At 40.1% G+C, this 18,862-nt stretch overlaps 2 protein-coding genes across 2 annotated transcripts; both read left to right on the forward strand.

Annotated features, from left to right (window-relative positions):
- Positions 1-3,398: 3,398 nt before the first annotated feature.
- On the forward strand, positions 3,399-9,706 carry LOC100377086 (uncharacterized). Its single transcript, XM_085499594.1, has 5 exons — positions 3,399-3,462; positions 7,478-7,648; positions 8,222-8,383; positions 8,706-8,843; positions 9,325-9,706. Exons 1-5 carry the CDS (start codon positions 3,417-3,419, stop codon positions 9,507-9,509), a joined length of 702 nt encoding a protein of 233 aa, XP_085355720.1. The 5' UTR covers positions 3,399-3,416; the 3' UTR covers positions 9,510-9,706.
- Positions 9,707-10,466: 760 nt separating this feature from the next.
- LOC146745856 (uncharacterized) lies at positions 10,467-18,542 on the forward strand. The gene is made up of 6 exons (XM_085499595.1): positions 10,467-10,553; positions 13,212-13,276; positions 16,431-16,601; positions 17,175-17,336; positions 17,659-17,796; positions 18,280-18,542. Exons 2-6 carry the CDS (start codon positions 13,231-13,233, stop codon positions 18,462-18,464), a joined length of 702 nt encoding a protein of 233 aa, XP_085355721.1. The 5' UTR covers positions 10,467-10,553; positions 13,212-13,230; the 3' UTR covers positions 18,465-18,542.
- The last annotated feature ends 320 nt before the right edge of the window (positions 18,543-18,862 follow it).

Genomic DNA, 18,862 nt, shown 5'->3' on the forward strand with positions numbered 1-18,862 from the left:
TAATCTGACTCGTCTGTATATTTGACATTACGATGGCTGACAATCATAAAATATATATTCGTAGCTTTTCATATTTCATGAAACATTCTATTTAATTAAGTACGTAAATGTTTCCCGTAACCACTTTAGCTTATTGTTTAAAGAGCGGTGGTCGTCGCGTCTCGTCCTGTTCGATATGGGACTCATAGCGACGTATACAATGCGTGTAAAATACATTGTTTGTTCACGTGAAATTCTAACAGGGCTGCGCAGCGACCACCGCCCTTTAAAGTTGACGGGTCGAATTAACTTCGAAATGTATAGTCCTGTTACCAGTGTATCGTCGAAACAGTCTAAAATATTGAGGCTCCCATAATTACGGTTACTAACCAATCACGTAGCCTATCATAGTCACGTGAGGTACGCCTTATACCCATTGGTGGAATTTGTTGTGGACTATTCTATTCATACCAAAGGGTGTAAACCATAAATGAATTAATAACTGAAATTAATAACAGACTTCTCGGTGGTAGACAATTTGCTATGCTTATTTCAACCGCACATCATTGATTTAGTTAGTTCTGTTAGTATATCTAATAAATTGCAAGGTCTCAAAAGTATCTACATATCCATGCCCCCATCAAAACTAAAAAAAAGCTCATACAAGTACGATATGCCTTGGCCGTTCTCAGTCCGTGCTGGGTGCTCATACCTCACACATTCGCCTGTGAAAGATACATCTCCCCTAAATTTCCAACAAAAGGTAAGATCATGTAGTAACTGTATAAGCCTGTAATACTATTGCAGTAGTAAAGCAACGACCGTTGTCAAGGTTGGTAATTTGTCGACTGAAAGATAATGTTCGGGTGTGGTGAAAAACAAGTAATATCATCGTAACATGACGATCATGTGTTAACTATGACTTGGGTCTTGTATGGAAATTTACAAATGAACGATCAGTCAAATACTATGTTACTGATATTGCACTACTTATACATGTATTCACCTCGAATTTTGTTCAGAGAGATCACACCCTTCTCTCTATGGAGAGACTACGCTCATACCATTGTGGAGGAAGTTTGACGCCGAACCTCCTGAGTATAATGATCTGTACGTGTAGCAACACGTGTTGGGGCCTTGTGATGTTACGTAAAATACCAATAATCTGTATTTGAGTACTGTAAAATACTTTATTTTCGCTTGCAATATGATTCAGTGAAAATAAAATCCAGCGAATATACCCTTTTTCCTATATTTTACATTCAACTCGTCAACAATCAATGAAAATAAATTCCATACAAAATACCCAAAAAATCTTTTCAGCGAAAATTAATTCCAGCTAAAATAAAGTATTTTACAGTAGAGGTTTTTGACCGTAATGCAGACTCGAGGTCAGGAAGCGCGGTCTTCGAATACGGAGCATGTTGAACTCCCTCGGAGACACCCAACTTAGGACTCAGACTCGTAATAGGTTATACTTGTCTGAGTTTAGGATGGTCGTTTCGTTTTGGCATTGTAATTTTTATTACATTGAACCTGTGAATTGTTTGTAGTCATTGAGCACATCTTCATTGTTTGTGTCGCCGTGACAACCTTCCAAAACAAGTGGCTCATTAACACACAAACATTCAAACAATTGTCTAAGGTGTATTGTGTATATTTTGATTTCGTGAATCAAATTACGAAAATGTGTGAGATGTCAAAAATAGGTTTTCCCGAGAAATTTAGCATAACGGTAAATCTATCATGATGGGCAAGGGGATTATAAAAACTTATTCTCCAGCATACTAGTATCGTGTTTTGAAACTTGAAATTAGCACCAAACTGTCATTCATGGCACTTCTGTGTTTGTCCGAGTGGTTACCATCACTGTCTTGTTATCTCCGAACATCTGTAATTGTTCAAATTGTAAAATATCAGTTATTCATTCCTGTTTGTCTTGGGAATGTTATCATGCATTATGAACTATCGATTATTTCGCTGTTACATTACTTGTCGTAATGGCGCTTCACTAAACTAAAAGTATTCTATACGGAGAGCTGATCATAGAGCACATCCGTCCAATCATGGATGTACTGATACATCCATGGTCCAATATAAGACTGCCACGTATTAAACTCATGTCTGCCAGGACATACTGGGTCTTCATTGTCAGACTGTCTTAGAGTATTTCTGAACCACGTTCCCTCAAAGGTGTTCCGTATCTAAGCGTAGTCGCGCGCTGTCCCAAATACAGAGAGACGTCAAGACACAAAACTTTGTGAGAACCGATTACAAACAAGAAAAGGCGAACCGCGTTCTCTCATAGGTGGTCCGTATCTAAGCGAAGTCGCGCGCTGTCCCAAATACAGAGAGACGTCAAGACACAAAACGTTGTCAGGACCAAATACAAACAAGAAAAGGCGATGTTTTTTTTGTTGGGGGGGGGGGGGCGAGGTCGACACCCTCGTTTTTTTGGCATCATGAATATTCATATGACATGTATTATTTATCAAATTTCGTCAATTTTTTAATATTATACATACCTCATAAAAATTCTCTAGGTCAAAATGTAATAATAGTTTTAATAGAATTATTACAGAATTACAGCCGTAAAGTTTGATCAAGTTTCGTCAAATTTTGTCTACTCTACTTACCTCATGAATATTCTTGATACCGAAACTATAGAATAAATTGAATATATTCAATGATTTTTTCAGGGGTAAAAAAGAAACTTACTGGCGTCAAGTTTGTTCAAATTTTGTTGACCTTGACTAATCGCGTGCCACATGAATATGCATGAGGCTGAATCTATCGAATAAATGGGATATATACACCTATGATTATTTCTAAGTTTCGTCACATTTTGAGTAAATATACTTTCGTCATGAATATTCAACTATCCAACAAATCAGATATAACCAAAACACCAAAGATGGGTGCCAATACTGATTAAGTTTCATCAAACTTTGAGTGCTATACGTGACCAATCAGTCTTAATTATTCCCTAATATAATAAGGTTTCAATAAAATGATTAAAGCGGGAGGGTGGTCACCTGCGACGCGCGGAAATTGAGTCCCAAGCGACAATAACAGCACCTGCTAAAAACGCAAAGACTGTGCCATGCATTTCTTTGGGCTCTGTGCGCGCTGGGTAGAACGCCTGTCGAGCCGGTGAAAATTCAAGAAAACAACAGAAACTCAACTTTGAATTTATCCTGAACATCAGAATTCATATATGTTACACAAGTGGGGCTAATCTTGTTACACTGTTCAGGGGAGTCTCAACAACCATCCCAAAGTACCGTTTTCTGCGAATTGTTGGCCTTTGTTTTCACCGCGATGGTTGCCAGGCGGTGAAAATGCCCGGATGTCCGCCCCGAGGATATGTGCTTAATTTAGTAGTAGTTAATTTATAACAATGTTTATTTTTGATTAGGTCGATTCAGAGTAACACAATGGCATTCTTCGACGTAATATCTATGGTCACATTGTTCTCATTAGGTGAGTTGTTCTAAAAAGTCATATAATTATTTAATTTGTTGTGTTTCACTGTCTCCATGAGAGATTGTCTCCCAGAATGCATTGCACATATGCGCACTAACATGCTCAGTAGTGTGTATTATTATGTATATAGAGCTTTTGTCAGGTATAAGTGCAAAAACAATTTACAGAAATAAATGTTCATTCAAGTACCTGTGGTAAAATTTGAAGTCGGCTTTTACTTGAAAAAAAGATTATACTAATAATAATACTGTAAATGTATTAATTATTCACTGTGTTTTAATTTCGCTGATAAGTAAAATTCGCTTGATTAAATTCACGTGAGCATAAAAAACAACAACAACAGAACTCATTGTTTCTCAGCAAAATTCGTAAAGCCACGTGAAAAGACTCGGAAATCAAAATATTAAATGTCAGTGAAAATAAATGGTTTTACAGTAGCAGAGAGCAGCCCATCGTCTAAGCAACAACGTTCCGTTTACGAAAAGATGGAATAATTTCAGTAATTTCTTGACAGAATAATCCTCAACAAAACTTAGAAACATTTCATAGACAAAATAGACAGGCTCCAAAATTATGTCTATTGCAAAACAATTCAACCGACAACCAGTTTGACGCCACAATTTCTAGCTTGAGCCCGAATTCTACGCGTGATTTTATTGCGTTCAAAACTGTTCCATTTCAGACTGCGCATGCACACAATGTGGTTTCTCGAAATGCATACATAGGCAACTTGTCACTGATAAAAGTCACCGAAAACATTTTGAGCAACTTTTCAGTACTTTGCCTCTACTTTGCCGTACTTTTCAGTACTTTGCCACTACTTTGCCACTACTTTGCCGTACTTTGCCACTACTTTGCCGTACTTTGCCACTACTTTTCAGTACTTTGTTACTACTTTGCCGTACTTTGCCACTACTTTGCAGTACTTTGCCACTACTTTGCCGTACTTTGCCACTACTTTTCAGTACTTTGCCACTACTTTTCAGTACTTTGCCACTACTTTTCAGTACTTTGCCACTTCTTTGCCGTACTTTGCCGCTACTTTGCCGTACTTTGCCACTACTTTGAAGTACTTTGCCACACTTTGCCATTACTTTGCAGTACTTTGCCACTACTTTGAAGTACTTTGCCACACTTTGCAACTACTTTGCTGTACTTTGCTACTATGTTGCCGTACTTTGATACTATTTTGCAATACTTTGCCGTACTTTGCCACTACTTTGCCGTACTTTGCCACTACTTTTCAGTACTTTGCCACTAATTTACAGTACTTTGCCACTACTTTGCAGTACATTGCCACAACTTTGCCGTACTTTGCCACTACTTTGCCGTACTTTGCCACAACTTTGCCGTACTTTGCCACTACTCTTCAGTACTTTGCCACTACTTTGCCGTACTTTGCCACTACTTTGCCGTACTTTGCCTCTACTTTGCAGTACTTTGCCACTACTTTGCCGTACTTTTCCACTACTTTTCTGTACTTTGCCACTAATTTACAGTACTTTGCCACTACTTTGCAGTACATTGCCACAACTTTGCCGTACTTTGCCACTACTTTGCCGTACTTTGCCACAACTTTGCCGTACTTTGCCACTACTCTTCAGTACTTTGCCACTACTTTGCCGTACTTTGCCACTACTTTGCCGTACTTTGCCTCTACTTTGCAGTACTTTGCCACTACTTTGCCGTACTTTGCCACTACTTTGCCCTACTTTGCCACTACATTGCCCTACTTTGCCCTACTTTGCCAATACTTTGCCGTACTTTGCCGTACTTTGCCACTACTTTTCAGTACTTTGCCAATACTTTGCCGTACTTTGCCACTGTTTTGCCGTACTTTGCCGCTACTTTGCCGCTACTTTGCCACTACTTTGAAGTACTTTGCCACTACTTTGCCGTACTTTGCCACTACTTTGCAGTACTTTGCCACTACTTTGCCGTACGTTGAAGTACTTTGCCACTACTTTTCAGTACTTTGCCACTACTTGGCAGTACTTTGCTACTACTTTGCAGTACTTTGCCACTACTTTGCCGTACTTTGCCACTACTTTGCCGTACTTTGCCGTACTTTGCCACTACTTTTCAGTACTTTGCCAATACTTTGCCGGTACTTTGCCACTATTTTGCCGTACTTTGCCGCTACTTTGCCAGTACTTTGCCACTACTTTGAAGTACTTTGCCACTACTTTGCCGTACTTTGCCACTACTTTGCCGTACTTTGCCACTACTTTGCCGTACTTTGCCTCTACTTTGCCGTACTTTTCAGTTCTTTGCCACTACTTGGCAGTACTTTGCCACTACTTTGCAGTACTTTGCCACTACTTTGCCGTACTTTGCCACTACTTTGCCCTACTTTGCCACTACTTTGCCCTACTTTGCCGTACTTTGCCGTACTTTGCCACTACTTTTCAGTACTTTGCCAATACTTTGCCGTACTTTGCCACTATTTTGCCGTACTTTGCCGCTACTTTGCCACTACTTTGAAGTACTTTGCCACTACTTTGCCGTACTTTGCCACTACTTTGCAGTACTTTGCCACTACTTTGCCGTACGTTGAAGTACTTGCCACTACTTTTCAGTACTTTGCCACTACTTTGCCGTACTTTGCCACTACTTTGCCTTACTTTGCCACTACTTTGCAGTACTTTGCCACACTTTGCAACTACTTTGCCGTACTTTGTCACTACTTTTCAGTACTTTGCCACTACTTTGCCGTACTTTGACACTATATTTCAGAACTTTGCCACTAATTTGCAGTACTTTGCCACTACTTTGCAGTACATTGCCACTACTTTGCCGTACTTTGCCACTACTTTGCCGTACTTTGCCACTACCTTGCCGTACTTTGCCACTACTCTTCAGTACTTTGCCACTACTTTGCCGTACTTTGCCACTACTTTGCCGTACTTTGCCTCTACTTTGCCGTACTTTTCAGTTCTTTGCCACTACTTGGCAGTACATTGCCACTACTTTGCAGTACTTTGCCACTACTTTTCAGTACTTTGCCACTACTTTGCCCTACTTTGCCACTACTTTGCCGTACTTTGCCACTACTTTGCCGTACTTTGCCGTACTTTGCCTCTACTTTGCCGTACTTTGCCATACTTTGCCCTACTTTGCCACTACTTTGCCGTACTTTGCCGCTACTTTGCCACTACTTTGCCGTACTTTGCCATACTTTGCCTCTACTTTGCCGTACTTTTCAGTTCTTTGCCACTACTTGGCAGTACTTTGCCACTACTTTGCCGTACTTTGCCACTACTTTGCCGTACTTTGCCGTACTTTGCCTCTACTTTGCCGTACTTTGCCATACTTTGCCCTACTTTGCCACTACTTTGCCGTACTTTGCCGCTACTTTGCCACTACTTTGCCGTACTTTGCCATACTTTGCCTCTACTTTGCCGTACTTTTCAGTCTTTGCCACTACTTGGCAGCACTTTGCCACTACTTTGCCGTACTTTGCCGCTAGAGTGAAATATAAATGTGCTTCTGCATTCGCCATGAATTTCATAACTTGCTATGATCATGGTAAAGAGAAAACCTGTACTTACTTTCAACAGTTAGCTGGAGTCTGATCGAAAACGTGTCTCAAAAAATACTTTTACATCATTTTCCCGATTATTTTTTCGGCTCGTAACGAATCAGTCAATTTAGAATTAACATGTATGTGCTATCGGAAAGCATTTTGGCACAATTTTACTAAAAAGACGAGTTTTTCATTGCACATGAATATTAATTTATGCAAATGAGACGATTATTTCAACCAATCGTGTCATGCAACTTCCCCCGGGATACACGAGGTTGCGTGTGTGTGCTACTTGTATGTTTGTGTGTGTGTGTGGGGGGGGGGTCAATTTTTTTTTGACCGAAGCGGCCTCAACGTCGATCTACTTGAGTCCAGTTTTCAACTGGCCGAGGAGCACTCCCACCCAAAGACAATGTACCGGTGGGGATGTCAGTGCGTTGACAATCGGATAAACCTGCAATTAACTTGGCTATTCCTCTTTTACAGGATGTCTGATTCATGGTACTAGTGGCGATTTTGAATGTATAAAATGTGAATACGACGAGTCTTGGGCTAGTATTTTTTCAGACTACGACTGTGTCACTAACCCGGGGTCCATGGAGACGGCCACTTGTTCTACAACGTGCTATACGTGGGCATACTACAGTGAAGACCTGTGTAAGTAGGATAATCAGCGTGGTTTTCTCCTCGTTCCGCCGTAGGTGGCGCACTGCACTCACAGTTACTTTCAAATTTAACTTTGAATTCCTTGACCGTCAAAGCCATCAATTGCAATATTTGGATCAAGAATTATAGGTATCGAACAATTCCATCTATTGGCTACAACATTACCTCTCTCCACATACAGAAAACGTGCAAAATTTGACACCAAGCTGGTGACAGAAAAATTATTAAATTATTGAGTTTAAAGCGGGGGAATCGTCACCTGCGCGTGCGTCAGATGGTTATAGAGTGTCATTGTTTACGATCAAGCCTCTACCCATGAGCCTTTGTGCGTTTTTAGCATGCGTTGTTATCGTCGCTTGGGCTCAATTCCCGCGCATGTGCAGGTGACGACCCTTCCGCGTTAATATGTTTCCAATAAAGAGTGTTTATTCCCCAAAATATGCTGTTCAATTAGTATTATTATCACGCCAACGTAAATTCCTTAACCCTGCCAGTGTTATGGTTGGCAAGTCCTTCTGTTTTCGTCCAACTTTATTTTCATTGTTTGTTTTTTATATACGTTAGTTGGTCAGTATGATTTGAAGGTGGAACGAGGCTGTGCGTCTTTGGAACAGAACAGCACGTGGTCTGCTAACCAATGTGACGAGTACGATGACGTAGATTCCTCGGAGAGCGCCTATGTATGTACATGTGATTACGAGGACAGCTGTAATGCCGATGACTCGGGTAAGTGGAAATAAAATTGGGTATGGCAAATGAATATCAAACAAAGTGCTCACAGATTTACCATTCATTTAAAAACAACCTTCAAGGTATGTGGCTCATATATTCGGGCACAGTGGCGCCCTACGGTAATGCACCGAGAGTTGTTGAGTAAAGAAAAAAAACCCTTTGACACAGTGACGTCAGTATGTAATGTTTTCATCCTACGCGCGCGTTCTACAAAACTTGTTACCACGAGATCTCGAGATCTCGCGTTATTATTTTGAAATCTCGTGACGAATCTGGCAAATAGTATGTCATTTCAATCGTTCCTCCTGTATTCTAGATTATCACCAGTGCTACTACTGTGAAACGAAAGTCAACGACTACACATGTAAAAACGACTTAGTAAATAACCACGAGCCAATAGCGTGCCTCACTGGACATTCTGGATGTGGTACTAGAACTGTAGCCTACAACACATGTGAGTATCATCAACTTTTTGTTACTAATTCCCCACGCCAACCACCTGTCGCATTTAGATTTGTTGTTCTCTCTCTCTCCAACACTTTGTTCAATGTAGGGATTCAATGTCGCAGCTCGTGTTCGAATTTCACGTCAACAATTTACTGTACTGTGGGTCCATAGCTTTTCTTGTGTCGATTTTTAGTCTTTGTGATGGTATTACAATCATTTCTGATACATTTGGTATCATTAAATTTGCTATTTTCAGACCTTATGATTTTAATTGACACAGTGGAGCTATGGCTCCTCCCATAGACTTGAGTAACACAAACGTGTGACGCCAAATGACGTCGCAAATAAAAGTCGATACAGGTACACCATTTTCATATAGCACGCAACAGAAACGGAGTGGAAATAGTGTCATTGTGATAAAATCCACATCAGTAACCTCAACAAATTTCGTCATAAAACAACTCTTGTCTTAACTTTTTTCGTAATAGGGCTGTTCACCGATGATGCCGAAAGATACTGTACTGACGAAGAAACTACCGACGCCGATGGTGATTGCACGACCGATAATTCGGGATTTGAGACCTGTCTCTACTACTGTTCCGGAAATGCATGCAATGACATTGAAAACATCGCCAGTAGATCCACTATCCCAACCACATTGATATTTACCTAGATTATAGCATCCCTTGTACCCTGGTGAAACCACTGCTAACCTGAGCGATAAGCGAGTAACCTTAGTCGCTCTCAACACACAGTAGCATAGAAAAGTCGCCTGGTTATTTCCCCCGATTATTTTGTACTTGTTAATTAGTTCGACTTGTATACAGTCTCTTTTTTAATTCTTGGTGATTTTTTTTCATTTAAATAAAATATTATGGGAGCGTGTAAACGGCGAAAGCCGCGTTACCGCCGCGAAAGCCTGCTTACCGAGAAATAAACAAAATAACCATAAACATCATGAATGTATATTTCGCAGTAACCCGGCGTTCGACATTTATATACTCTCATTAACATACAAATCATTATTGTATACTTTCGCACTTTTGTGGATTTGGCAATGGATTTCTCCCTGAGACTTGATACATTCTTTTTTTTATTCATAGTCAGGTTTTTCGTGCTGAACTTCATGCTCAAACCAAAACGAATGTTGCAATGAAGATAATGTCTGTAACTGTTCCAATAAAGTTGTATTGTATGCTTACGTGAAATTCTAACAGGGCTGCGCAGCGACCACCGCCCTTTAAAGTTGACGGGTCGAATTAACTTCGAAATGTATAGTCCTGTTACCAGTGTATCGTCGAAACAGTCTAAAATATTGAGGCTCCCATAATTACGGTTACTAACCAATCACGTAGCCTATCATAGTCACGTGAGGTACGCCTTATACCCATTGGTGGAATTTGTTGTGGACTATTCTATTCATACCAAGGGGTGTAAACCATAAATGAATTAATAACTGAAATTAATAACAGACTTCTCGGTGGTAGACAATTTGCTATGCTTATTTCAACCGCACATCATTGATTTAGTTAGTTCTGTTAGTATATCTAATAAATTGCAAGGTCCCAAAAGTATCTACATATCCATGCCCCCATCAAAACTAAAAAAAAGCTCATACAAGTACGATATGCCTTGGCCGTTCTCAGTCCGTGCTGGGTGCTCATACCTCACACATTCGCCTGTGAAAGATACATCTCCCCTAGATTTCCAACATAAGGTAAGATCGTGTAGTAACTGTATAAGCCTGTAATACTATTGCAGTAGTAAAACAACGACCGTTGTCAAGGTTGGTAATTTGCCGACTGAAAGATAATGTTCGGGTGTGGTGTAAACAAGTAATATCATCGTAACATGTGACGATCATGTGTTAACTATGACTTGGGTCTTGTATGGAAATTTACAAATGAACGATCAGTCAAATACCATGTTATTGACATTGCACTACTTATACATGTATTCACCTCGAATTTTGTTCAGAGAGATCACACCCTTCTCTCTATGGAGAGACTACGCTCATACCATTGTGGAGGAAGTTTGACGCCGAACCTCCTGAGTATAATGATCTGTACGTGTAGCAACACGTGTTGGGGTCTTGTGGTGTTACGTGAAATACCAATAAGCTGTATTTGAGTACTGTCAAATACTTTATTTTCGCTTGCAACATGATTCAGTTAAAATAAAATCCAGCGAATATACCTTTTTTTCCTATATTTTACATTCAACTCGTCAACAATCAATGAAAATAAATTCCATACAAAATACCCAAAAAATCTTTTCAGCGAAAATTAATTCCAGCTAAAATAAAGTATTTTACAGTAGAGATTTTTGACTGTAATGCAGACTCGTGGTCAGGAAGCGCGGTCTTCGAATACGGCGCATGTTGAACTCCCTCGGAGACACTCAACTTAGGACTCAGACTCGTAATAGGTTATACTTGTCTGAGTTTAGGATGGTCGTTTCGTTTTGGCATTGTAATTTTTATTACATTGAACCTGTGAATTGTTTGTAGTCATTGAGCACATCTTCATTGTTTGTGTCGCCGTGACAACCTTCCAAAACAAGTGGCTCATTAACACACAAACATTCAAACAATTGTCTAAGGTGTGTTGTGTATATTTTGATTTCGTGAATCAAATTACGAAAATGTGTGAGATGTCAAAAATAGGTTTTCCCGAGAAATTTAGCATAACGGTAAATCTATCATGATGGGCAAGGGGATTATAAAAACTTATTCTCCAGCATACTAGTATCGTGTTTTGAAACTTGAAATTAGCACCAAACTGTCATTCATGGCACTTCTGTGTTTGTCCGAGTGGTTACCATCACTGTCTTGTTATCTCCGAACATCTGTGATTGTTCAAATTGTAAAATATCAGTTATTCATTCCTGTTTGTCTTGAGAATGTTATCAGGCATTATGAACTATCAATTATTTCGCTGTTACATTACTTGTCGTAATGGCGCTTCACTAAACTAAAAGTATTCTATACGGAGAGCTGATCATAGAGCACATCCGTCCAATCATGGATGTACTGATACATCCATGGTCCAATATAAGACTGCCACGTATTAAACTCATGTCTGCCAGGACATACTGGGTCTTCATTGTCAGACTGTCTTAGAGTATTTCTGAACCACGTTCCCTCAAAGGTGTTCCGTATCTAAGCGTAGTCGCGCGCTGTCCCAAATACAGAGAGACGTCAAGACACAAAACTTTGTGAGAACCGATTACAAACAAGAAAAGGCGAACCACGTTCTCTCATAGGTGGTCCGTATCTAAGCGAAGTCGCGCGCTGTCCCAAATACAGAGAGACGTCAAGACACAAAACGTTGTCAGGAACAAATACAAACAAGAAAAGGCGATGTTTTTTTTGTTGGGGGGGGCGAGGTCGACACTCTCGTTTTTTTGGCATCATGAATATTCATATGACATGTATTATTTATCAAATTTCGTCAATTTTTGAATATTATACATACCTCATAAAAATTCTCTAGGTCAAAATGTAATAATAGTTTTAATAGAATTATTACAGAATTACAGCCGTAAAGTTTGATCAAGTTTCGTCAAATTTTGTCTAATCTACTTACCTCATGAATATTCTTGATACCGAAACTATAGAATAAATTGAATATATTCAATGATTTTTTCAGGGGTAAAAAAGAAACTTACTGGCGTCAAGTTTGTTCAAATTTTGTTGACCTTGACTAATCGCATGCCACATGAATATGCATGAGGCTGAATCTATCGAATAAATGGGATATACTAGTATACACCTATGATTTTTCTAAGTTTCGTCACATTTTGAGTAAATATACTTTCGTCATGAATATTCAACTATCCAACAAATCAGATATAACCAAAACACCAAAGATGGGTGCAAATACTGATTAAGTTTCATCAAACTTTGAGTGCTATACGTGACCAATCAGTCTTAATTATTCCCTAATATAATAAGGTTTCAATAAAATTATTAAAGCGGGAGGGTCGTCACCTGCGCATGTGCGGAAATTGAGTCCCAAGCGACAATAACAGCACCTGCTAAAAACGCAAAGACTGTGCCATGCATTTCTTTGGGCTCTGTGCGCGCTGCGTGGAACGCCTGTCGAGCCGGTGAAAATTCAAGAAAACAACAGAAACTCAACTTTGAATTTATCCTGAACATCAGAATTCATATATGTTACACAAGTAGGGCTAATCTTGTTACACTGTTCAGGGGACTCTCAACAACCATCCCAAAGTACCGTTTTCTGCGAATTGTTGGCCTTTGTTTTCACCGCGATGGTTGCCAGGTGGTGAAAATGCCCGGATGTCCGCCCCGAGGATATGTGCTTAATTTAGTAGTAGTTAATTTACAACAATGTTTATTTTTGATTAGGTCGATTCAGAGTAACACAATGGCATTCTTCGACGTAATATCTATGGTCACATTGTTCTCATTAGGTGAGTTGTTCTAAAAAGTCATATAATTATTTAATTTGTTGTGTTTCACTGTCTCCATGGGAGATTGTCTCCCAGAATGCATTGCACATGTGCGCACTAACATGCTCAGTAGTGTGTATTATTATGTATATAGATCTTTTGTCAGGTATAAGTGCAAAAACAATTTACAGAAATAAATGTTCATTCAAGTACCTGTGGTAAAATTTGAAGTCGGCTTCTACTTGAAAAAAAGATTATACTAATAATAATACTGTAAATGTATTAATTATTCACTGTGTTTTAATTTCGCTGATAAGTAAAATTCGCTTGATTAAATTCACGTGAGCATAAAAAACAACAACAACAGAACTCATTGTTTCTCAGCAAAATTCGTAAAGCCACGTGAAAAGACTCGGAAATCAAAATATTAAATGTCAGTGAAAATAAATGGTTTTACAGTAGCAGAGAGCAGCCTATGTATGAGTGCGTCATCTGAGCCATGACAGAATCTGCTCAGTGAGTGCATATTAAAGTACGCCCTCTTTTGCAATTCGTCCTTTATAAAGGATTCACCGGCGGCGGGGGTGGGGGGGGGGTGGCGGCACGAGAGGGCGCCATCCGATCTGAATGGAATGTATCGACGTCAGTCGCCGTAGCCCATCGTCTAAGCAACAACGTCCCGTTTACGAAAAGATGAAATAATTTCAGTAATTTCTTGACAGAATAATCCTCAACAAAACTTAGAAACATTTCATAGACAAAATAGACAGGCTCCAAAATTATGTCTATTGCAAAACAATTCAACCGACAACCAGTTTGACGCCACAATTTCTAGCTTGAGCCCGAATTCTACGCGTGATTTTATTGCGTTCAAAACTGTTCCATTTCAGACTGCGCATGCACACAATGTGGTTTCTCGAAATGCATACATAGGCAACTTGTCACTGATAAAAGTCACCGAAAACATTTTGAGCAACTTTTCAGTACTTTGCCTCTACTTTGCCGTACTTTTCAGTACTTTGCCACTACTTTGCTACTACTTTGCCGTACTTTGCCACTACTTTGCCGTACTTTGCCTCTACTTTGCCGTACTTTTCAGTTCTTTGCCACTACTTTGCAGTACTTTGCCACTACTTTGCCGTACTTTGCCCTACTTTGCCACTACTTTGCCCTACTTTGCCACTACTTTGCCGTACTTTGGCGTACTTTGCCACTACTTTTCAGTACTTTGTTACTACTTTGCCGTACTTTGCCACTACTTTGCAGTACTTTGCCACTACTTTGCCGTACTTAGCCACTACTTTTCAGTACTTTGCCACTACTTTTCAGTACTTTGCCACTACTTTTCAGTACTTTGCCACTTCTTTGCCGTACTTTGCCACTACTTTGTCGTACTTTGCCATTACTTTGCCACTACTTTGAAGTACTTTGCCACACTTTGCAACTACTTTGCTGTACTTTGCTACTATGTTGCCGTACTTTGATACTATTTTGCAATACTTTGCTGTACTTTGCCACTACTTTGCCGTACTTTGCCACTACTTTTCAGTACTTTGCCACTAATTTACAGTACTTTGCCACTACTTTGCAGTACATTGCCACAACTTTGCCGTACTTTGCCACTACTTTGCCGTACTTTGCCACTACTTTGCCGTACTTTGCCACTACTCTTCAGTACTTTGCCACTACTTTGCCGTACTTTGCCACTACTTTGCCGTACTTTGCCTCTACTTTGCCGTACTTTTCAGTTCTTTGCCACTACTTGGCAGTACTTTGCCACTACTTTGCAGTACTTTGCCACTACTTTGCCGTACTTTGCCACTACTTTGCCCTACTTTGCCACTACTTTGCCCTACTTTGCCACTACTTTGCCGTACTTTGCTGTACTTTGCCACTACTTTTCAGTACTTTGCCAATACTTTGCCGTACTTTGCCACTATTTTGCCGTACTTTTAAGTTCTTTGCCACTACTTTGCCGTACTTTGCCGCTACTTTGCCACTACTTTGAAGTACTTTGCCACTACTTTGCCGTACTTTGCCACTACTTTGCAGTACTTTGCCACTACTTTGCCGTACGTTGAAGTACTTTGCCACTACTTTTCAGTACTTTGCCACTACTTTGCCGTACTTTGCCACTACTTTGCCGTACTTTGCCACTACTTTGCAGTACTTTGCCACACTTTGCAACTACTTTGCCGTACTTTGCCACTACTTTTCAGTACTTTGCCACTACTTTGCCGTACTTTGACACTATATTTCAGAACTTTGCCACTAATTGACAGTACTTTGCCACTACTTTGCAGTACATTGCCATTACTTTGCCGTACTTTGCCACTACTTTGCCGTACTTTGCCACTACCTTGCCGTACTTTGCCACTACTCTTCAGTACTTTGCCACTACTTTGCCGTACTTTGCCACTACTTTGCCGTACTTTGCCGTACTTTTCAGTACTTTGCCACTACTTTGCAGTACTTTGCCACTACTTTGCCGTACTTTGCCACTACTTTTCAGTACTTTGCCACTACTTTGCCCTACTTTGCCACTACTTTGCCATACTTTGCCTCTACTTTGCCGTACTTTTCAGTCTTTGCCACTGCTTGGCAGCACTTTGCCACTACTTTGCCGTACTTTGCCGCTAGAGTGAAATATAAATGTGCTTCTGCATTCGCCATGAATTTCATAACTTGCTATGATCATGGTAAAGAGAAAACCTGTGCTTACTTTCAACAGTTAGCTGGAGTCTGATCGAAAACGTGTCTCAAAAAATACTTTTACATCATTTTCCCGATTATTTTTTCGCCTCGTAACGAATCAGTCAATTTAGAATTAACATGTATGTGCTATCGGAAAGCATTTTGGCACAATTTTACTGAAAAGACGAGTTTTTCATTGCACATGAATATTAATTTATGCAAATGAGACGATTATTTCAACCAATCGTGTCATGCAACTTCCCCCCGGGATACACGAGGTTGCGTGTGTGTGCTACTTGTATGTTTGTGGGGGGGGGGGTCAATTTTTTTTTGACCGAAGCGGCCTCAACGTCGATCTACTTGAGTCCAGTTTTCAACTGGCCGAGGAGCACTCCCACCCAAAGACAATGTACCGGTGGGGATGTCAGTGCGTTGACAATCGGATAAACCTGCAATTAACTTGGCTATTCCTCTTTTACAGGATGTCTGATTCATGGTACTAGTGGCGATTTTGAATGTATAAAATGTGAATACGACGAGTCTTGGGCTAGTATTTTTTCAGACTACGACTGTGTCACTAACCCGGGGTCCATGGAGACGGCCACTTGTTCTACAACGTGCTATACGTGGGCATACTACAGTGAAGACCTGTGTAAGTAGGATAATCAGCGTGGTTTTCTCCTCGTTCCGCCGTAGGTGGCGCACTGCACTCACAGTTACTTTCAAATTTAACTTTGAATTCCTTGACCGTCAAAGCCATCAATTGCAATATTTGGATCAAGAATTATAGGTATCGAACAATTCCATCTATTGGCTACAACATTACCTCTCTCCACATACAGAAAACGTGCAAAATTTGACACCAAGCTGGTGACAGAAAAAATATTAAATTATTGAGTTTAAAGCGGGGGAATCGTCACCTGCGCGTGCGTCAGATGGTTATAGAGTGTCATTGTTTACGATCAAGCCTCTACCCATGAGCCTTTGTGCGTTTTTAGCATGCGTTGTTATCGTCGCTTGGGCTCAATTCCCGCGCATGTGCAGGTGACGACCCTTCCGCGTTAATATGTTTCCAATAAAGAGTGTTTTTCCCCCCAAATATGCTGTTCAATTAGTATTATTATCACGCCAACGTAAATTCCTTAACCCTGCCAGTGTTATGGTTGGCAAGTCCTTCTGTTTTCGTCCAACTTTATTTTCATTGTTTGTTTTTTATATACGTTAGTTGGTCAGTATGATTTGAAGGTGGAACGAGGCTGTGCGTCTTTGGAACAGAACAGCACGTGGTCTGCTAACCAATGTGACGAGTACGATGACGTAGATTCCTCGGAGAGCGCCTATGTATGTACATGTGATTACGAGGACAGCTGTAATGCCGATGACTCGGGTAAGTGGAAATAAAATTGGGTATGGCAAATGAATATCAAACAAAGTGCTCACAGATTTACCATTCATTTAAAAACAACCTTCAAGGTATGTGGCTCATATATTCGGGCACAGTGGCGCCCTACGGTAATGCACCGAGAGTTGTTGAGTAAAGAAAAAAAAACCTTTGACACAGTGACATCAGTATGTAATGTTTTCATCCTACGCGCGCGTTCTACAAAACTTGTTACCACGAGATCTCGAGATCTCGCGTTATTATTTTGAAATCTCGTGACGAATCTGGCAAATAGTATGTCATTTCAATCGTTCCTCCTGTATTCTAGATTATCACCAGTGCTACTACTGTGAAACGAAAGTCAACGACTACACATGTAAAAACGACTTAGTAAATAACCACGAGCCAATAGCGTGCCTCACTGGACATTCTGGATGTGGTACTAGAACTGTAGCCTACAACACATGTGAGTATCATCAACTTTTTGTTACTAATTCCCCACGCCAACCACCTGTCGCATTTAGATTTGTTCTTCTCTCTCTCTCTCCAACACTTTGTTCAATGTAGGGGTTCAATGTCGCAGCTCGTGTTCGAATTTCACGTCAACAATTTACTGTACTGTGGGTCCATAGCTTTTCTTGTGTCGATTTTTAGTCTTTGTGATGGTATTACAATCATTTCTGATACATTTGGTATCATTAAATTTGCTATTTTCAGACCTTATGATTTTAATTGACACAGTGGAGCTATGGCTCCTCCCATAGACTTGAGTAACACAAACGTGTGACGCCAAATGACGTCGCAAATAAAAGTCGATACAGGTACACCATTTTCATATAGCACGCAACAGAAACGGAGTGGAAATAGTGTCATTGTGATAAAATCCACATCAGTAACCTCAACAAATTTCGTCATAAAACAACTCTTGTCTTAACTTTTTTCATAATAGGGCTGTTCACCGATGATGCCGAAAGATACTGTACTGACGAAGAAACTACCGACGCCGATGGTGATTGCACGACCGATAATTCGGGATTTGAGACCTGTCTCTACTACTGTTCCGGAAATGCATGCAATGACATTGAAAACATCGCCAGTAGATCCACTATCCCAACCACATTGATATTTACCTAGATTATAGCATCCCTTGTACCCCGGTGAAACCACTGCTAACCTGAGCGATAAGCGAGTAACCTTAGTCGCTCTCAACACACAGTAGCATAGAAAAGTCGCCTGGTTATTCCCCCCGATTATTTTGTACTTGTTAATTAGTTCGACTTGTATACAGTCTCTTTTTTAATTCTTGGTGATTTTTTTTCATTTAAATAAAATATTATGGGAGCGTGTAAACGGCGAAAGCCGGGTTACCGCCGCGAAAGCCTGCTTACCGAGAAATAAACAAAATAACCATAAACATCATGAATGTATATTTCGCAGTAACCCGGCGTTCGACATTTATATACTCTCATTAACATACAAATCATTATTGTATACTTTCGCACTTTTGTGGATTTGGCAATGGATTTCTCCCT

Source organism: Saccoglossus kowalevskii, chromosome 5 (assembly GCF_978046115.1).
Source record: "Saccoglossus kowalevskii chromosome 5, keSacKowa6.1, whole genome shotgun sequence".
Lineage (NCBI taxonomy): Eukaryota > Metazoa > Hemichordata > Enteropneusta > Harrimaniidae > Saccoglossus > Saccoglossus kowalevskii.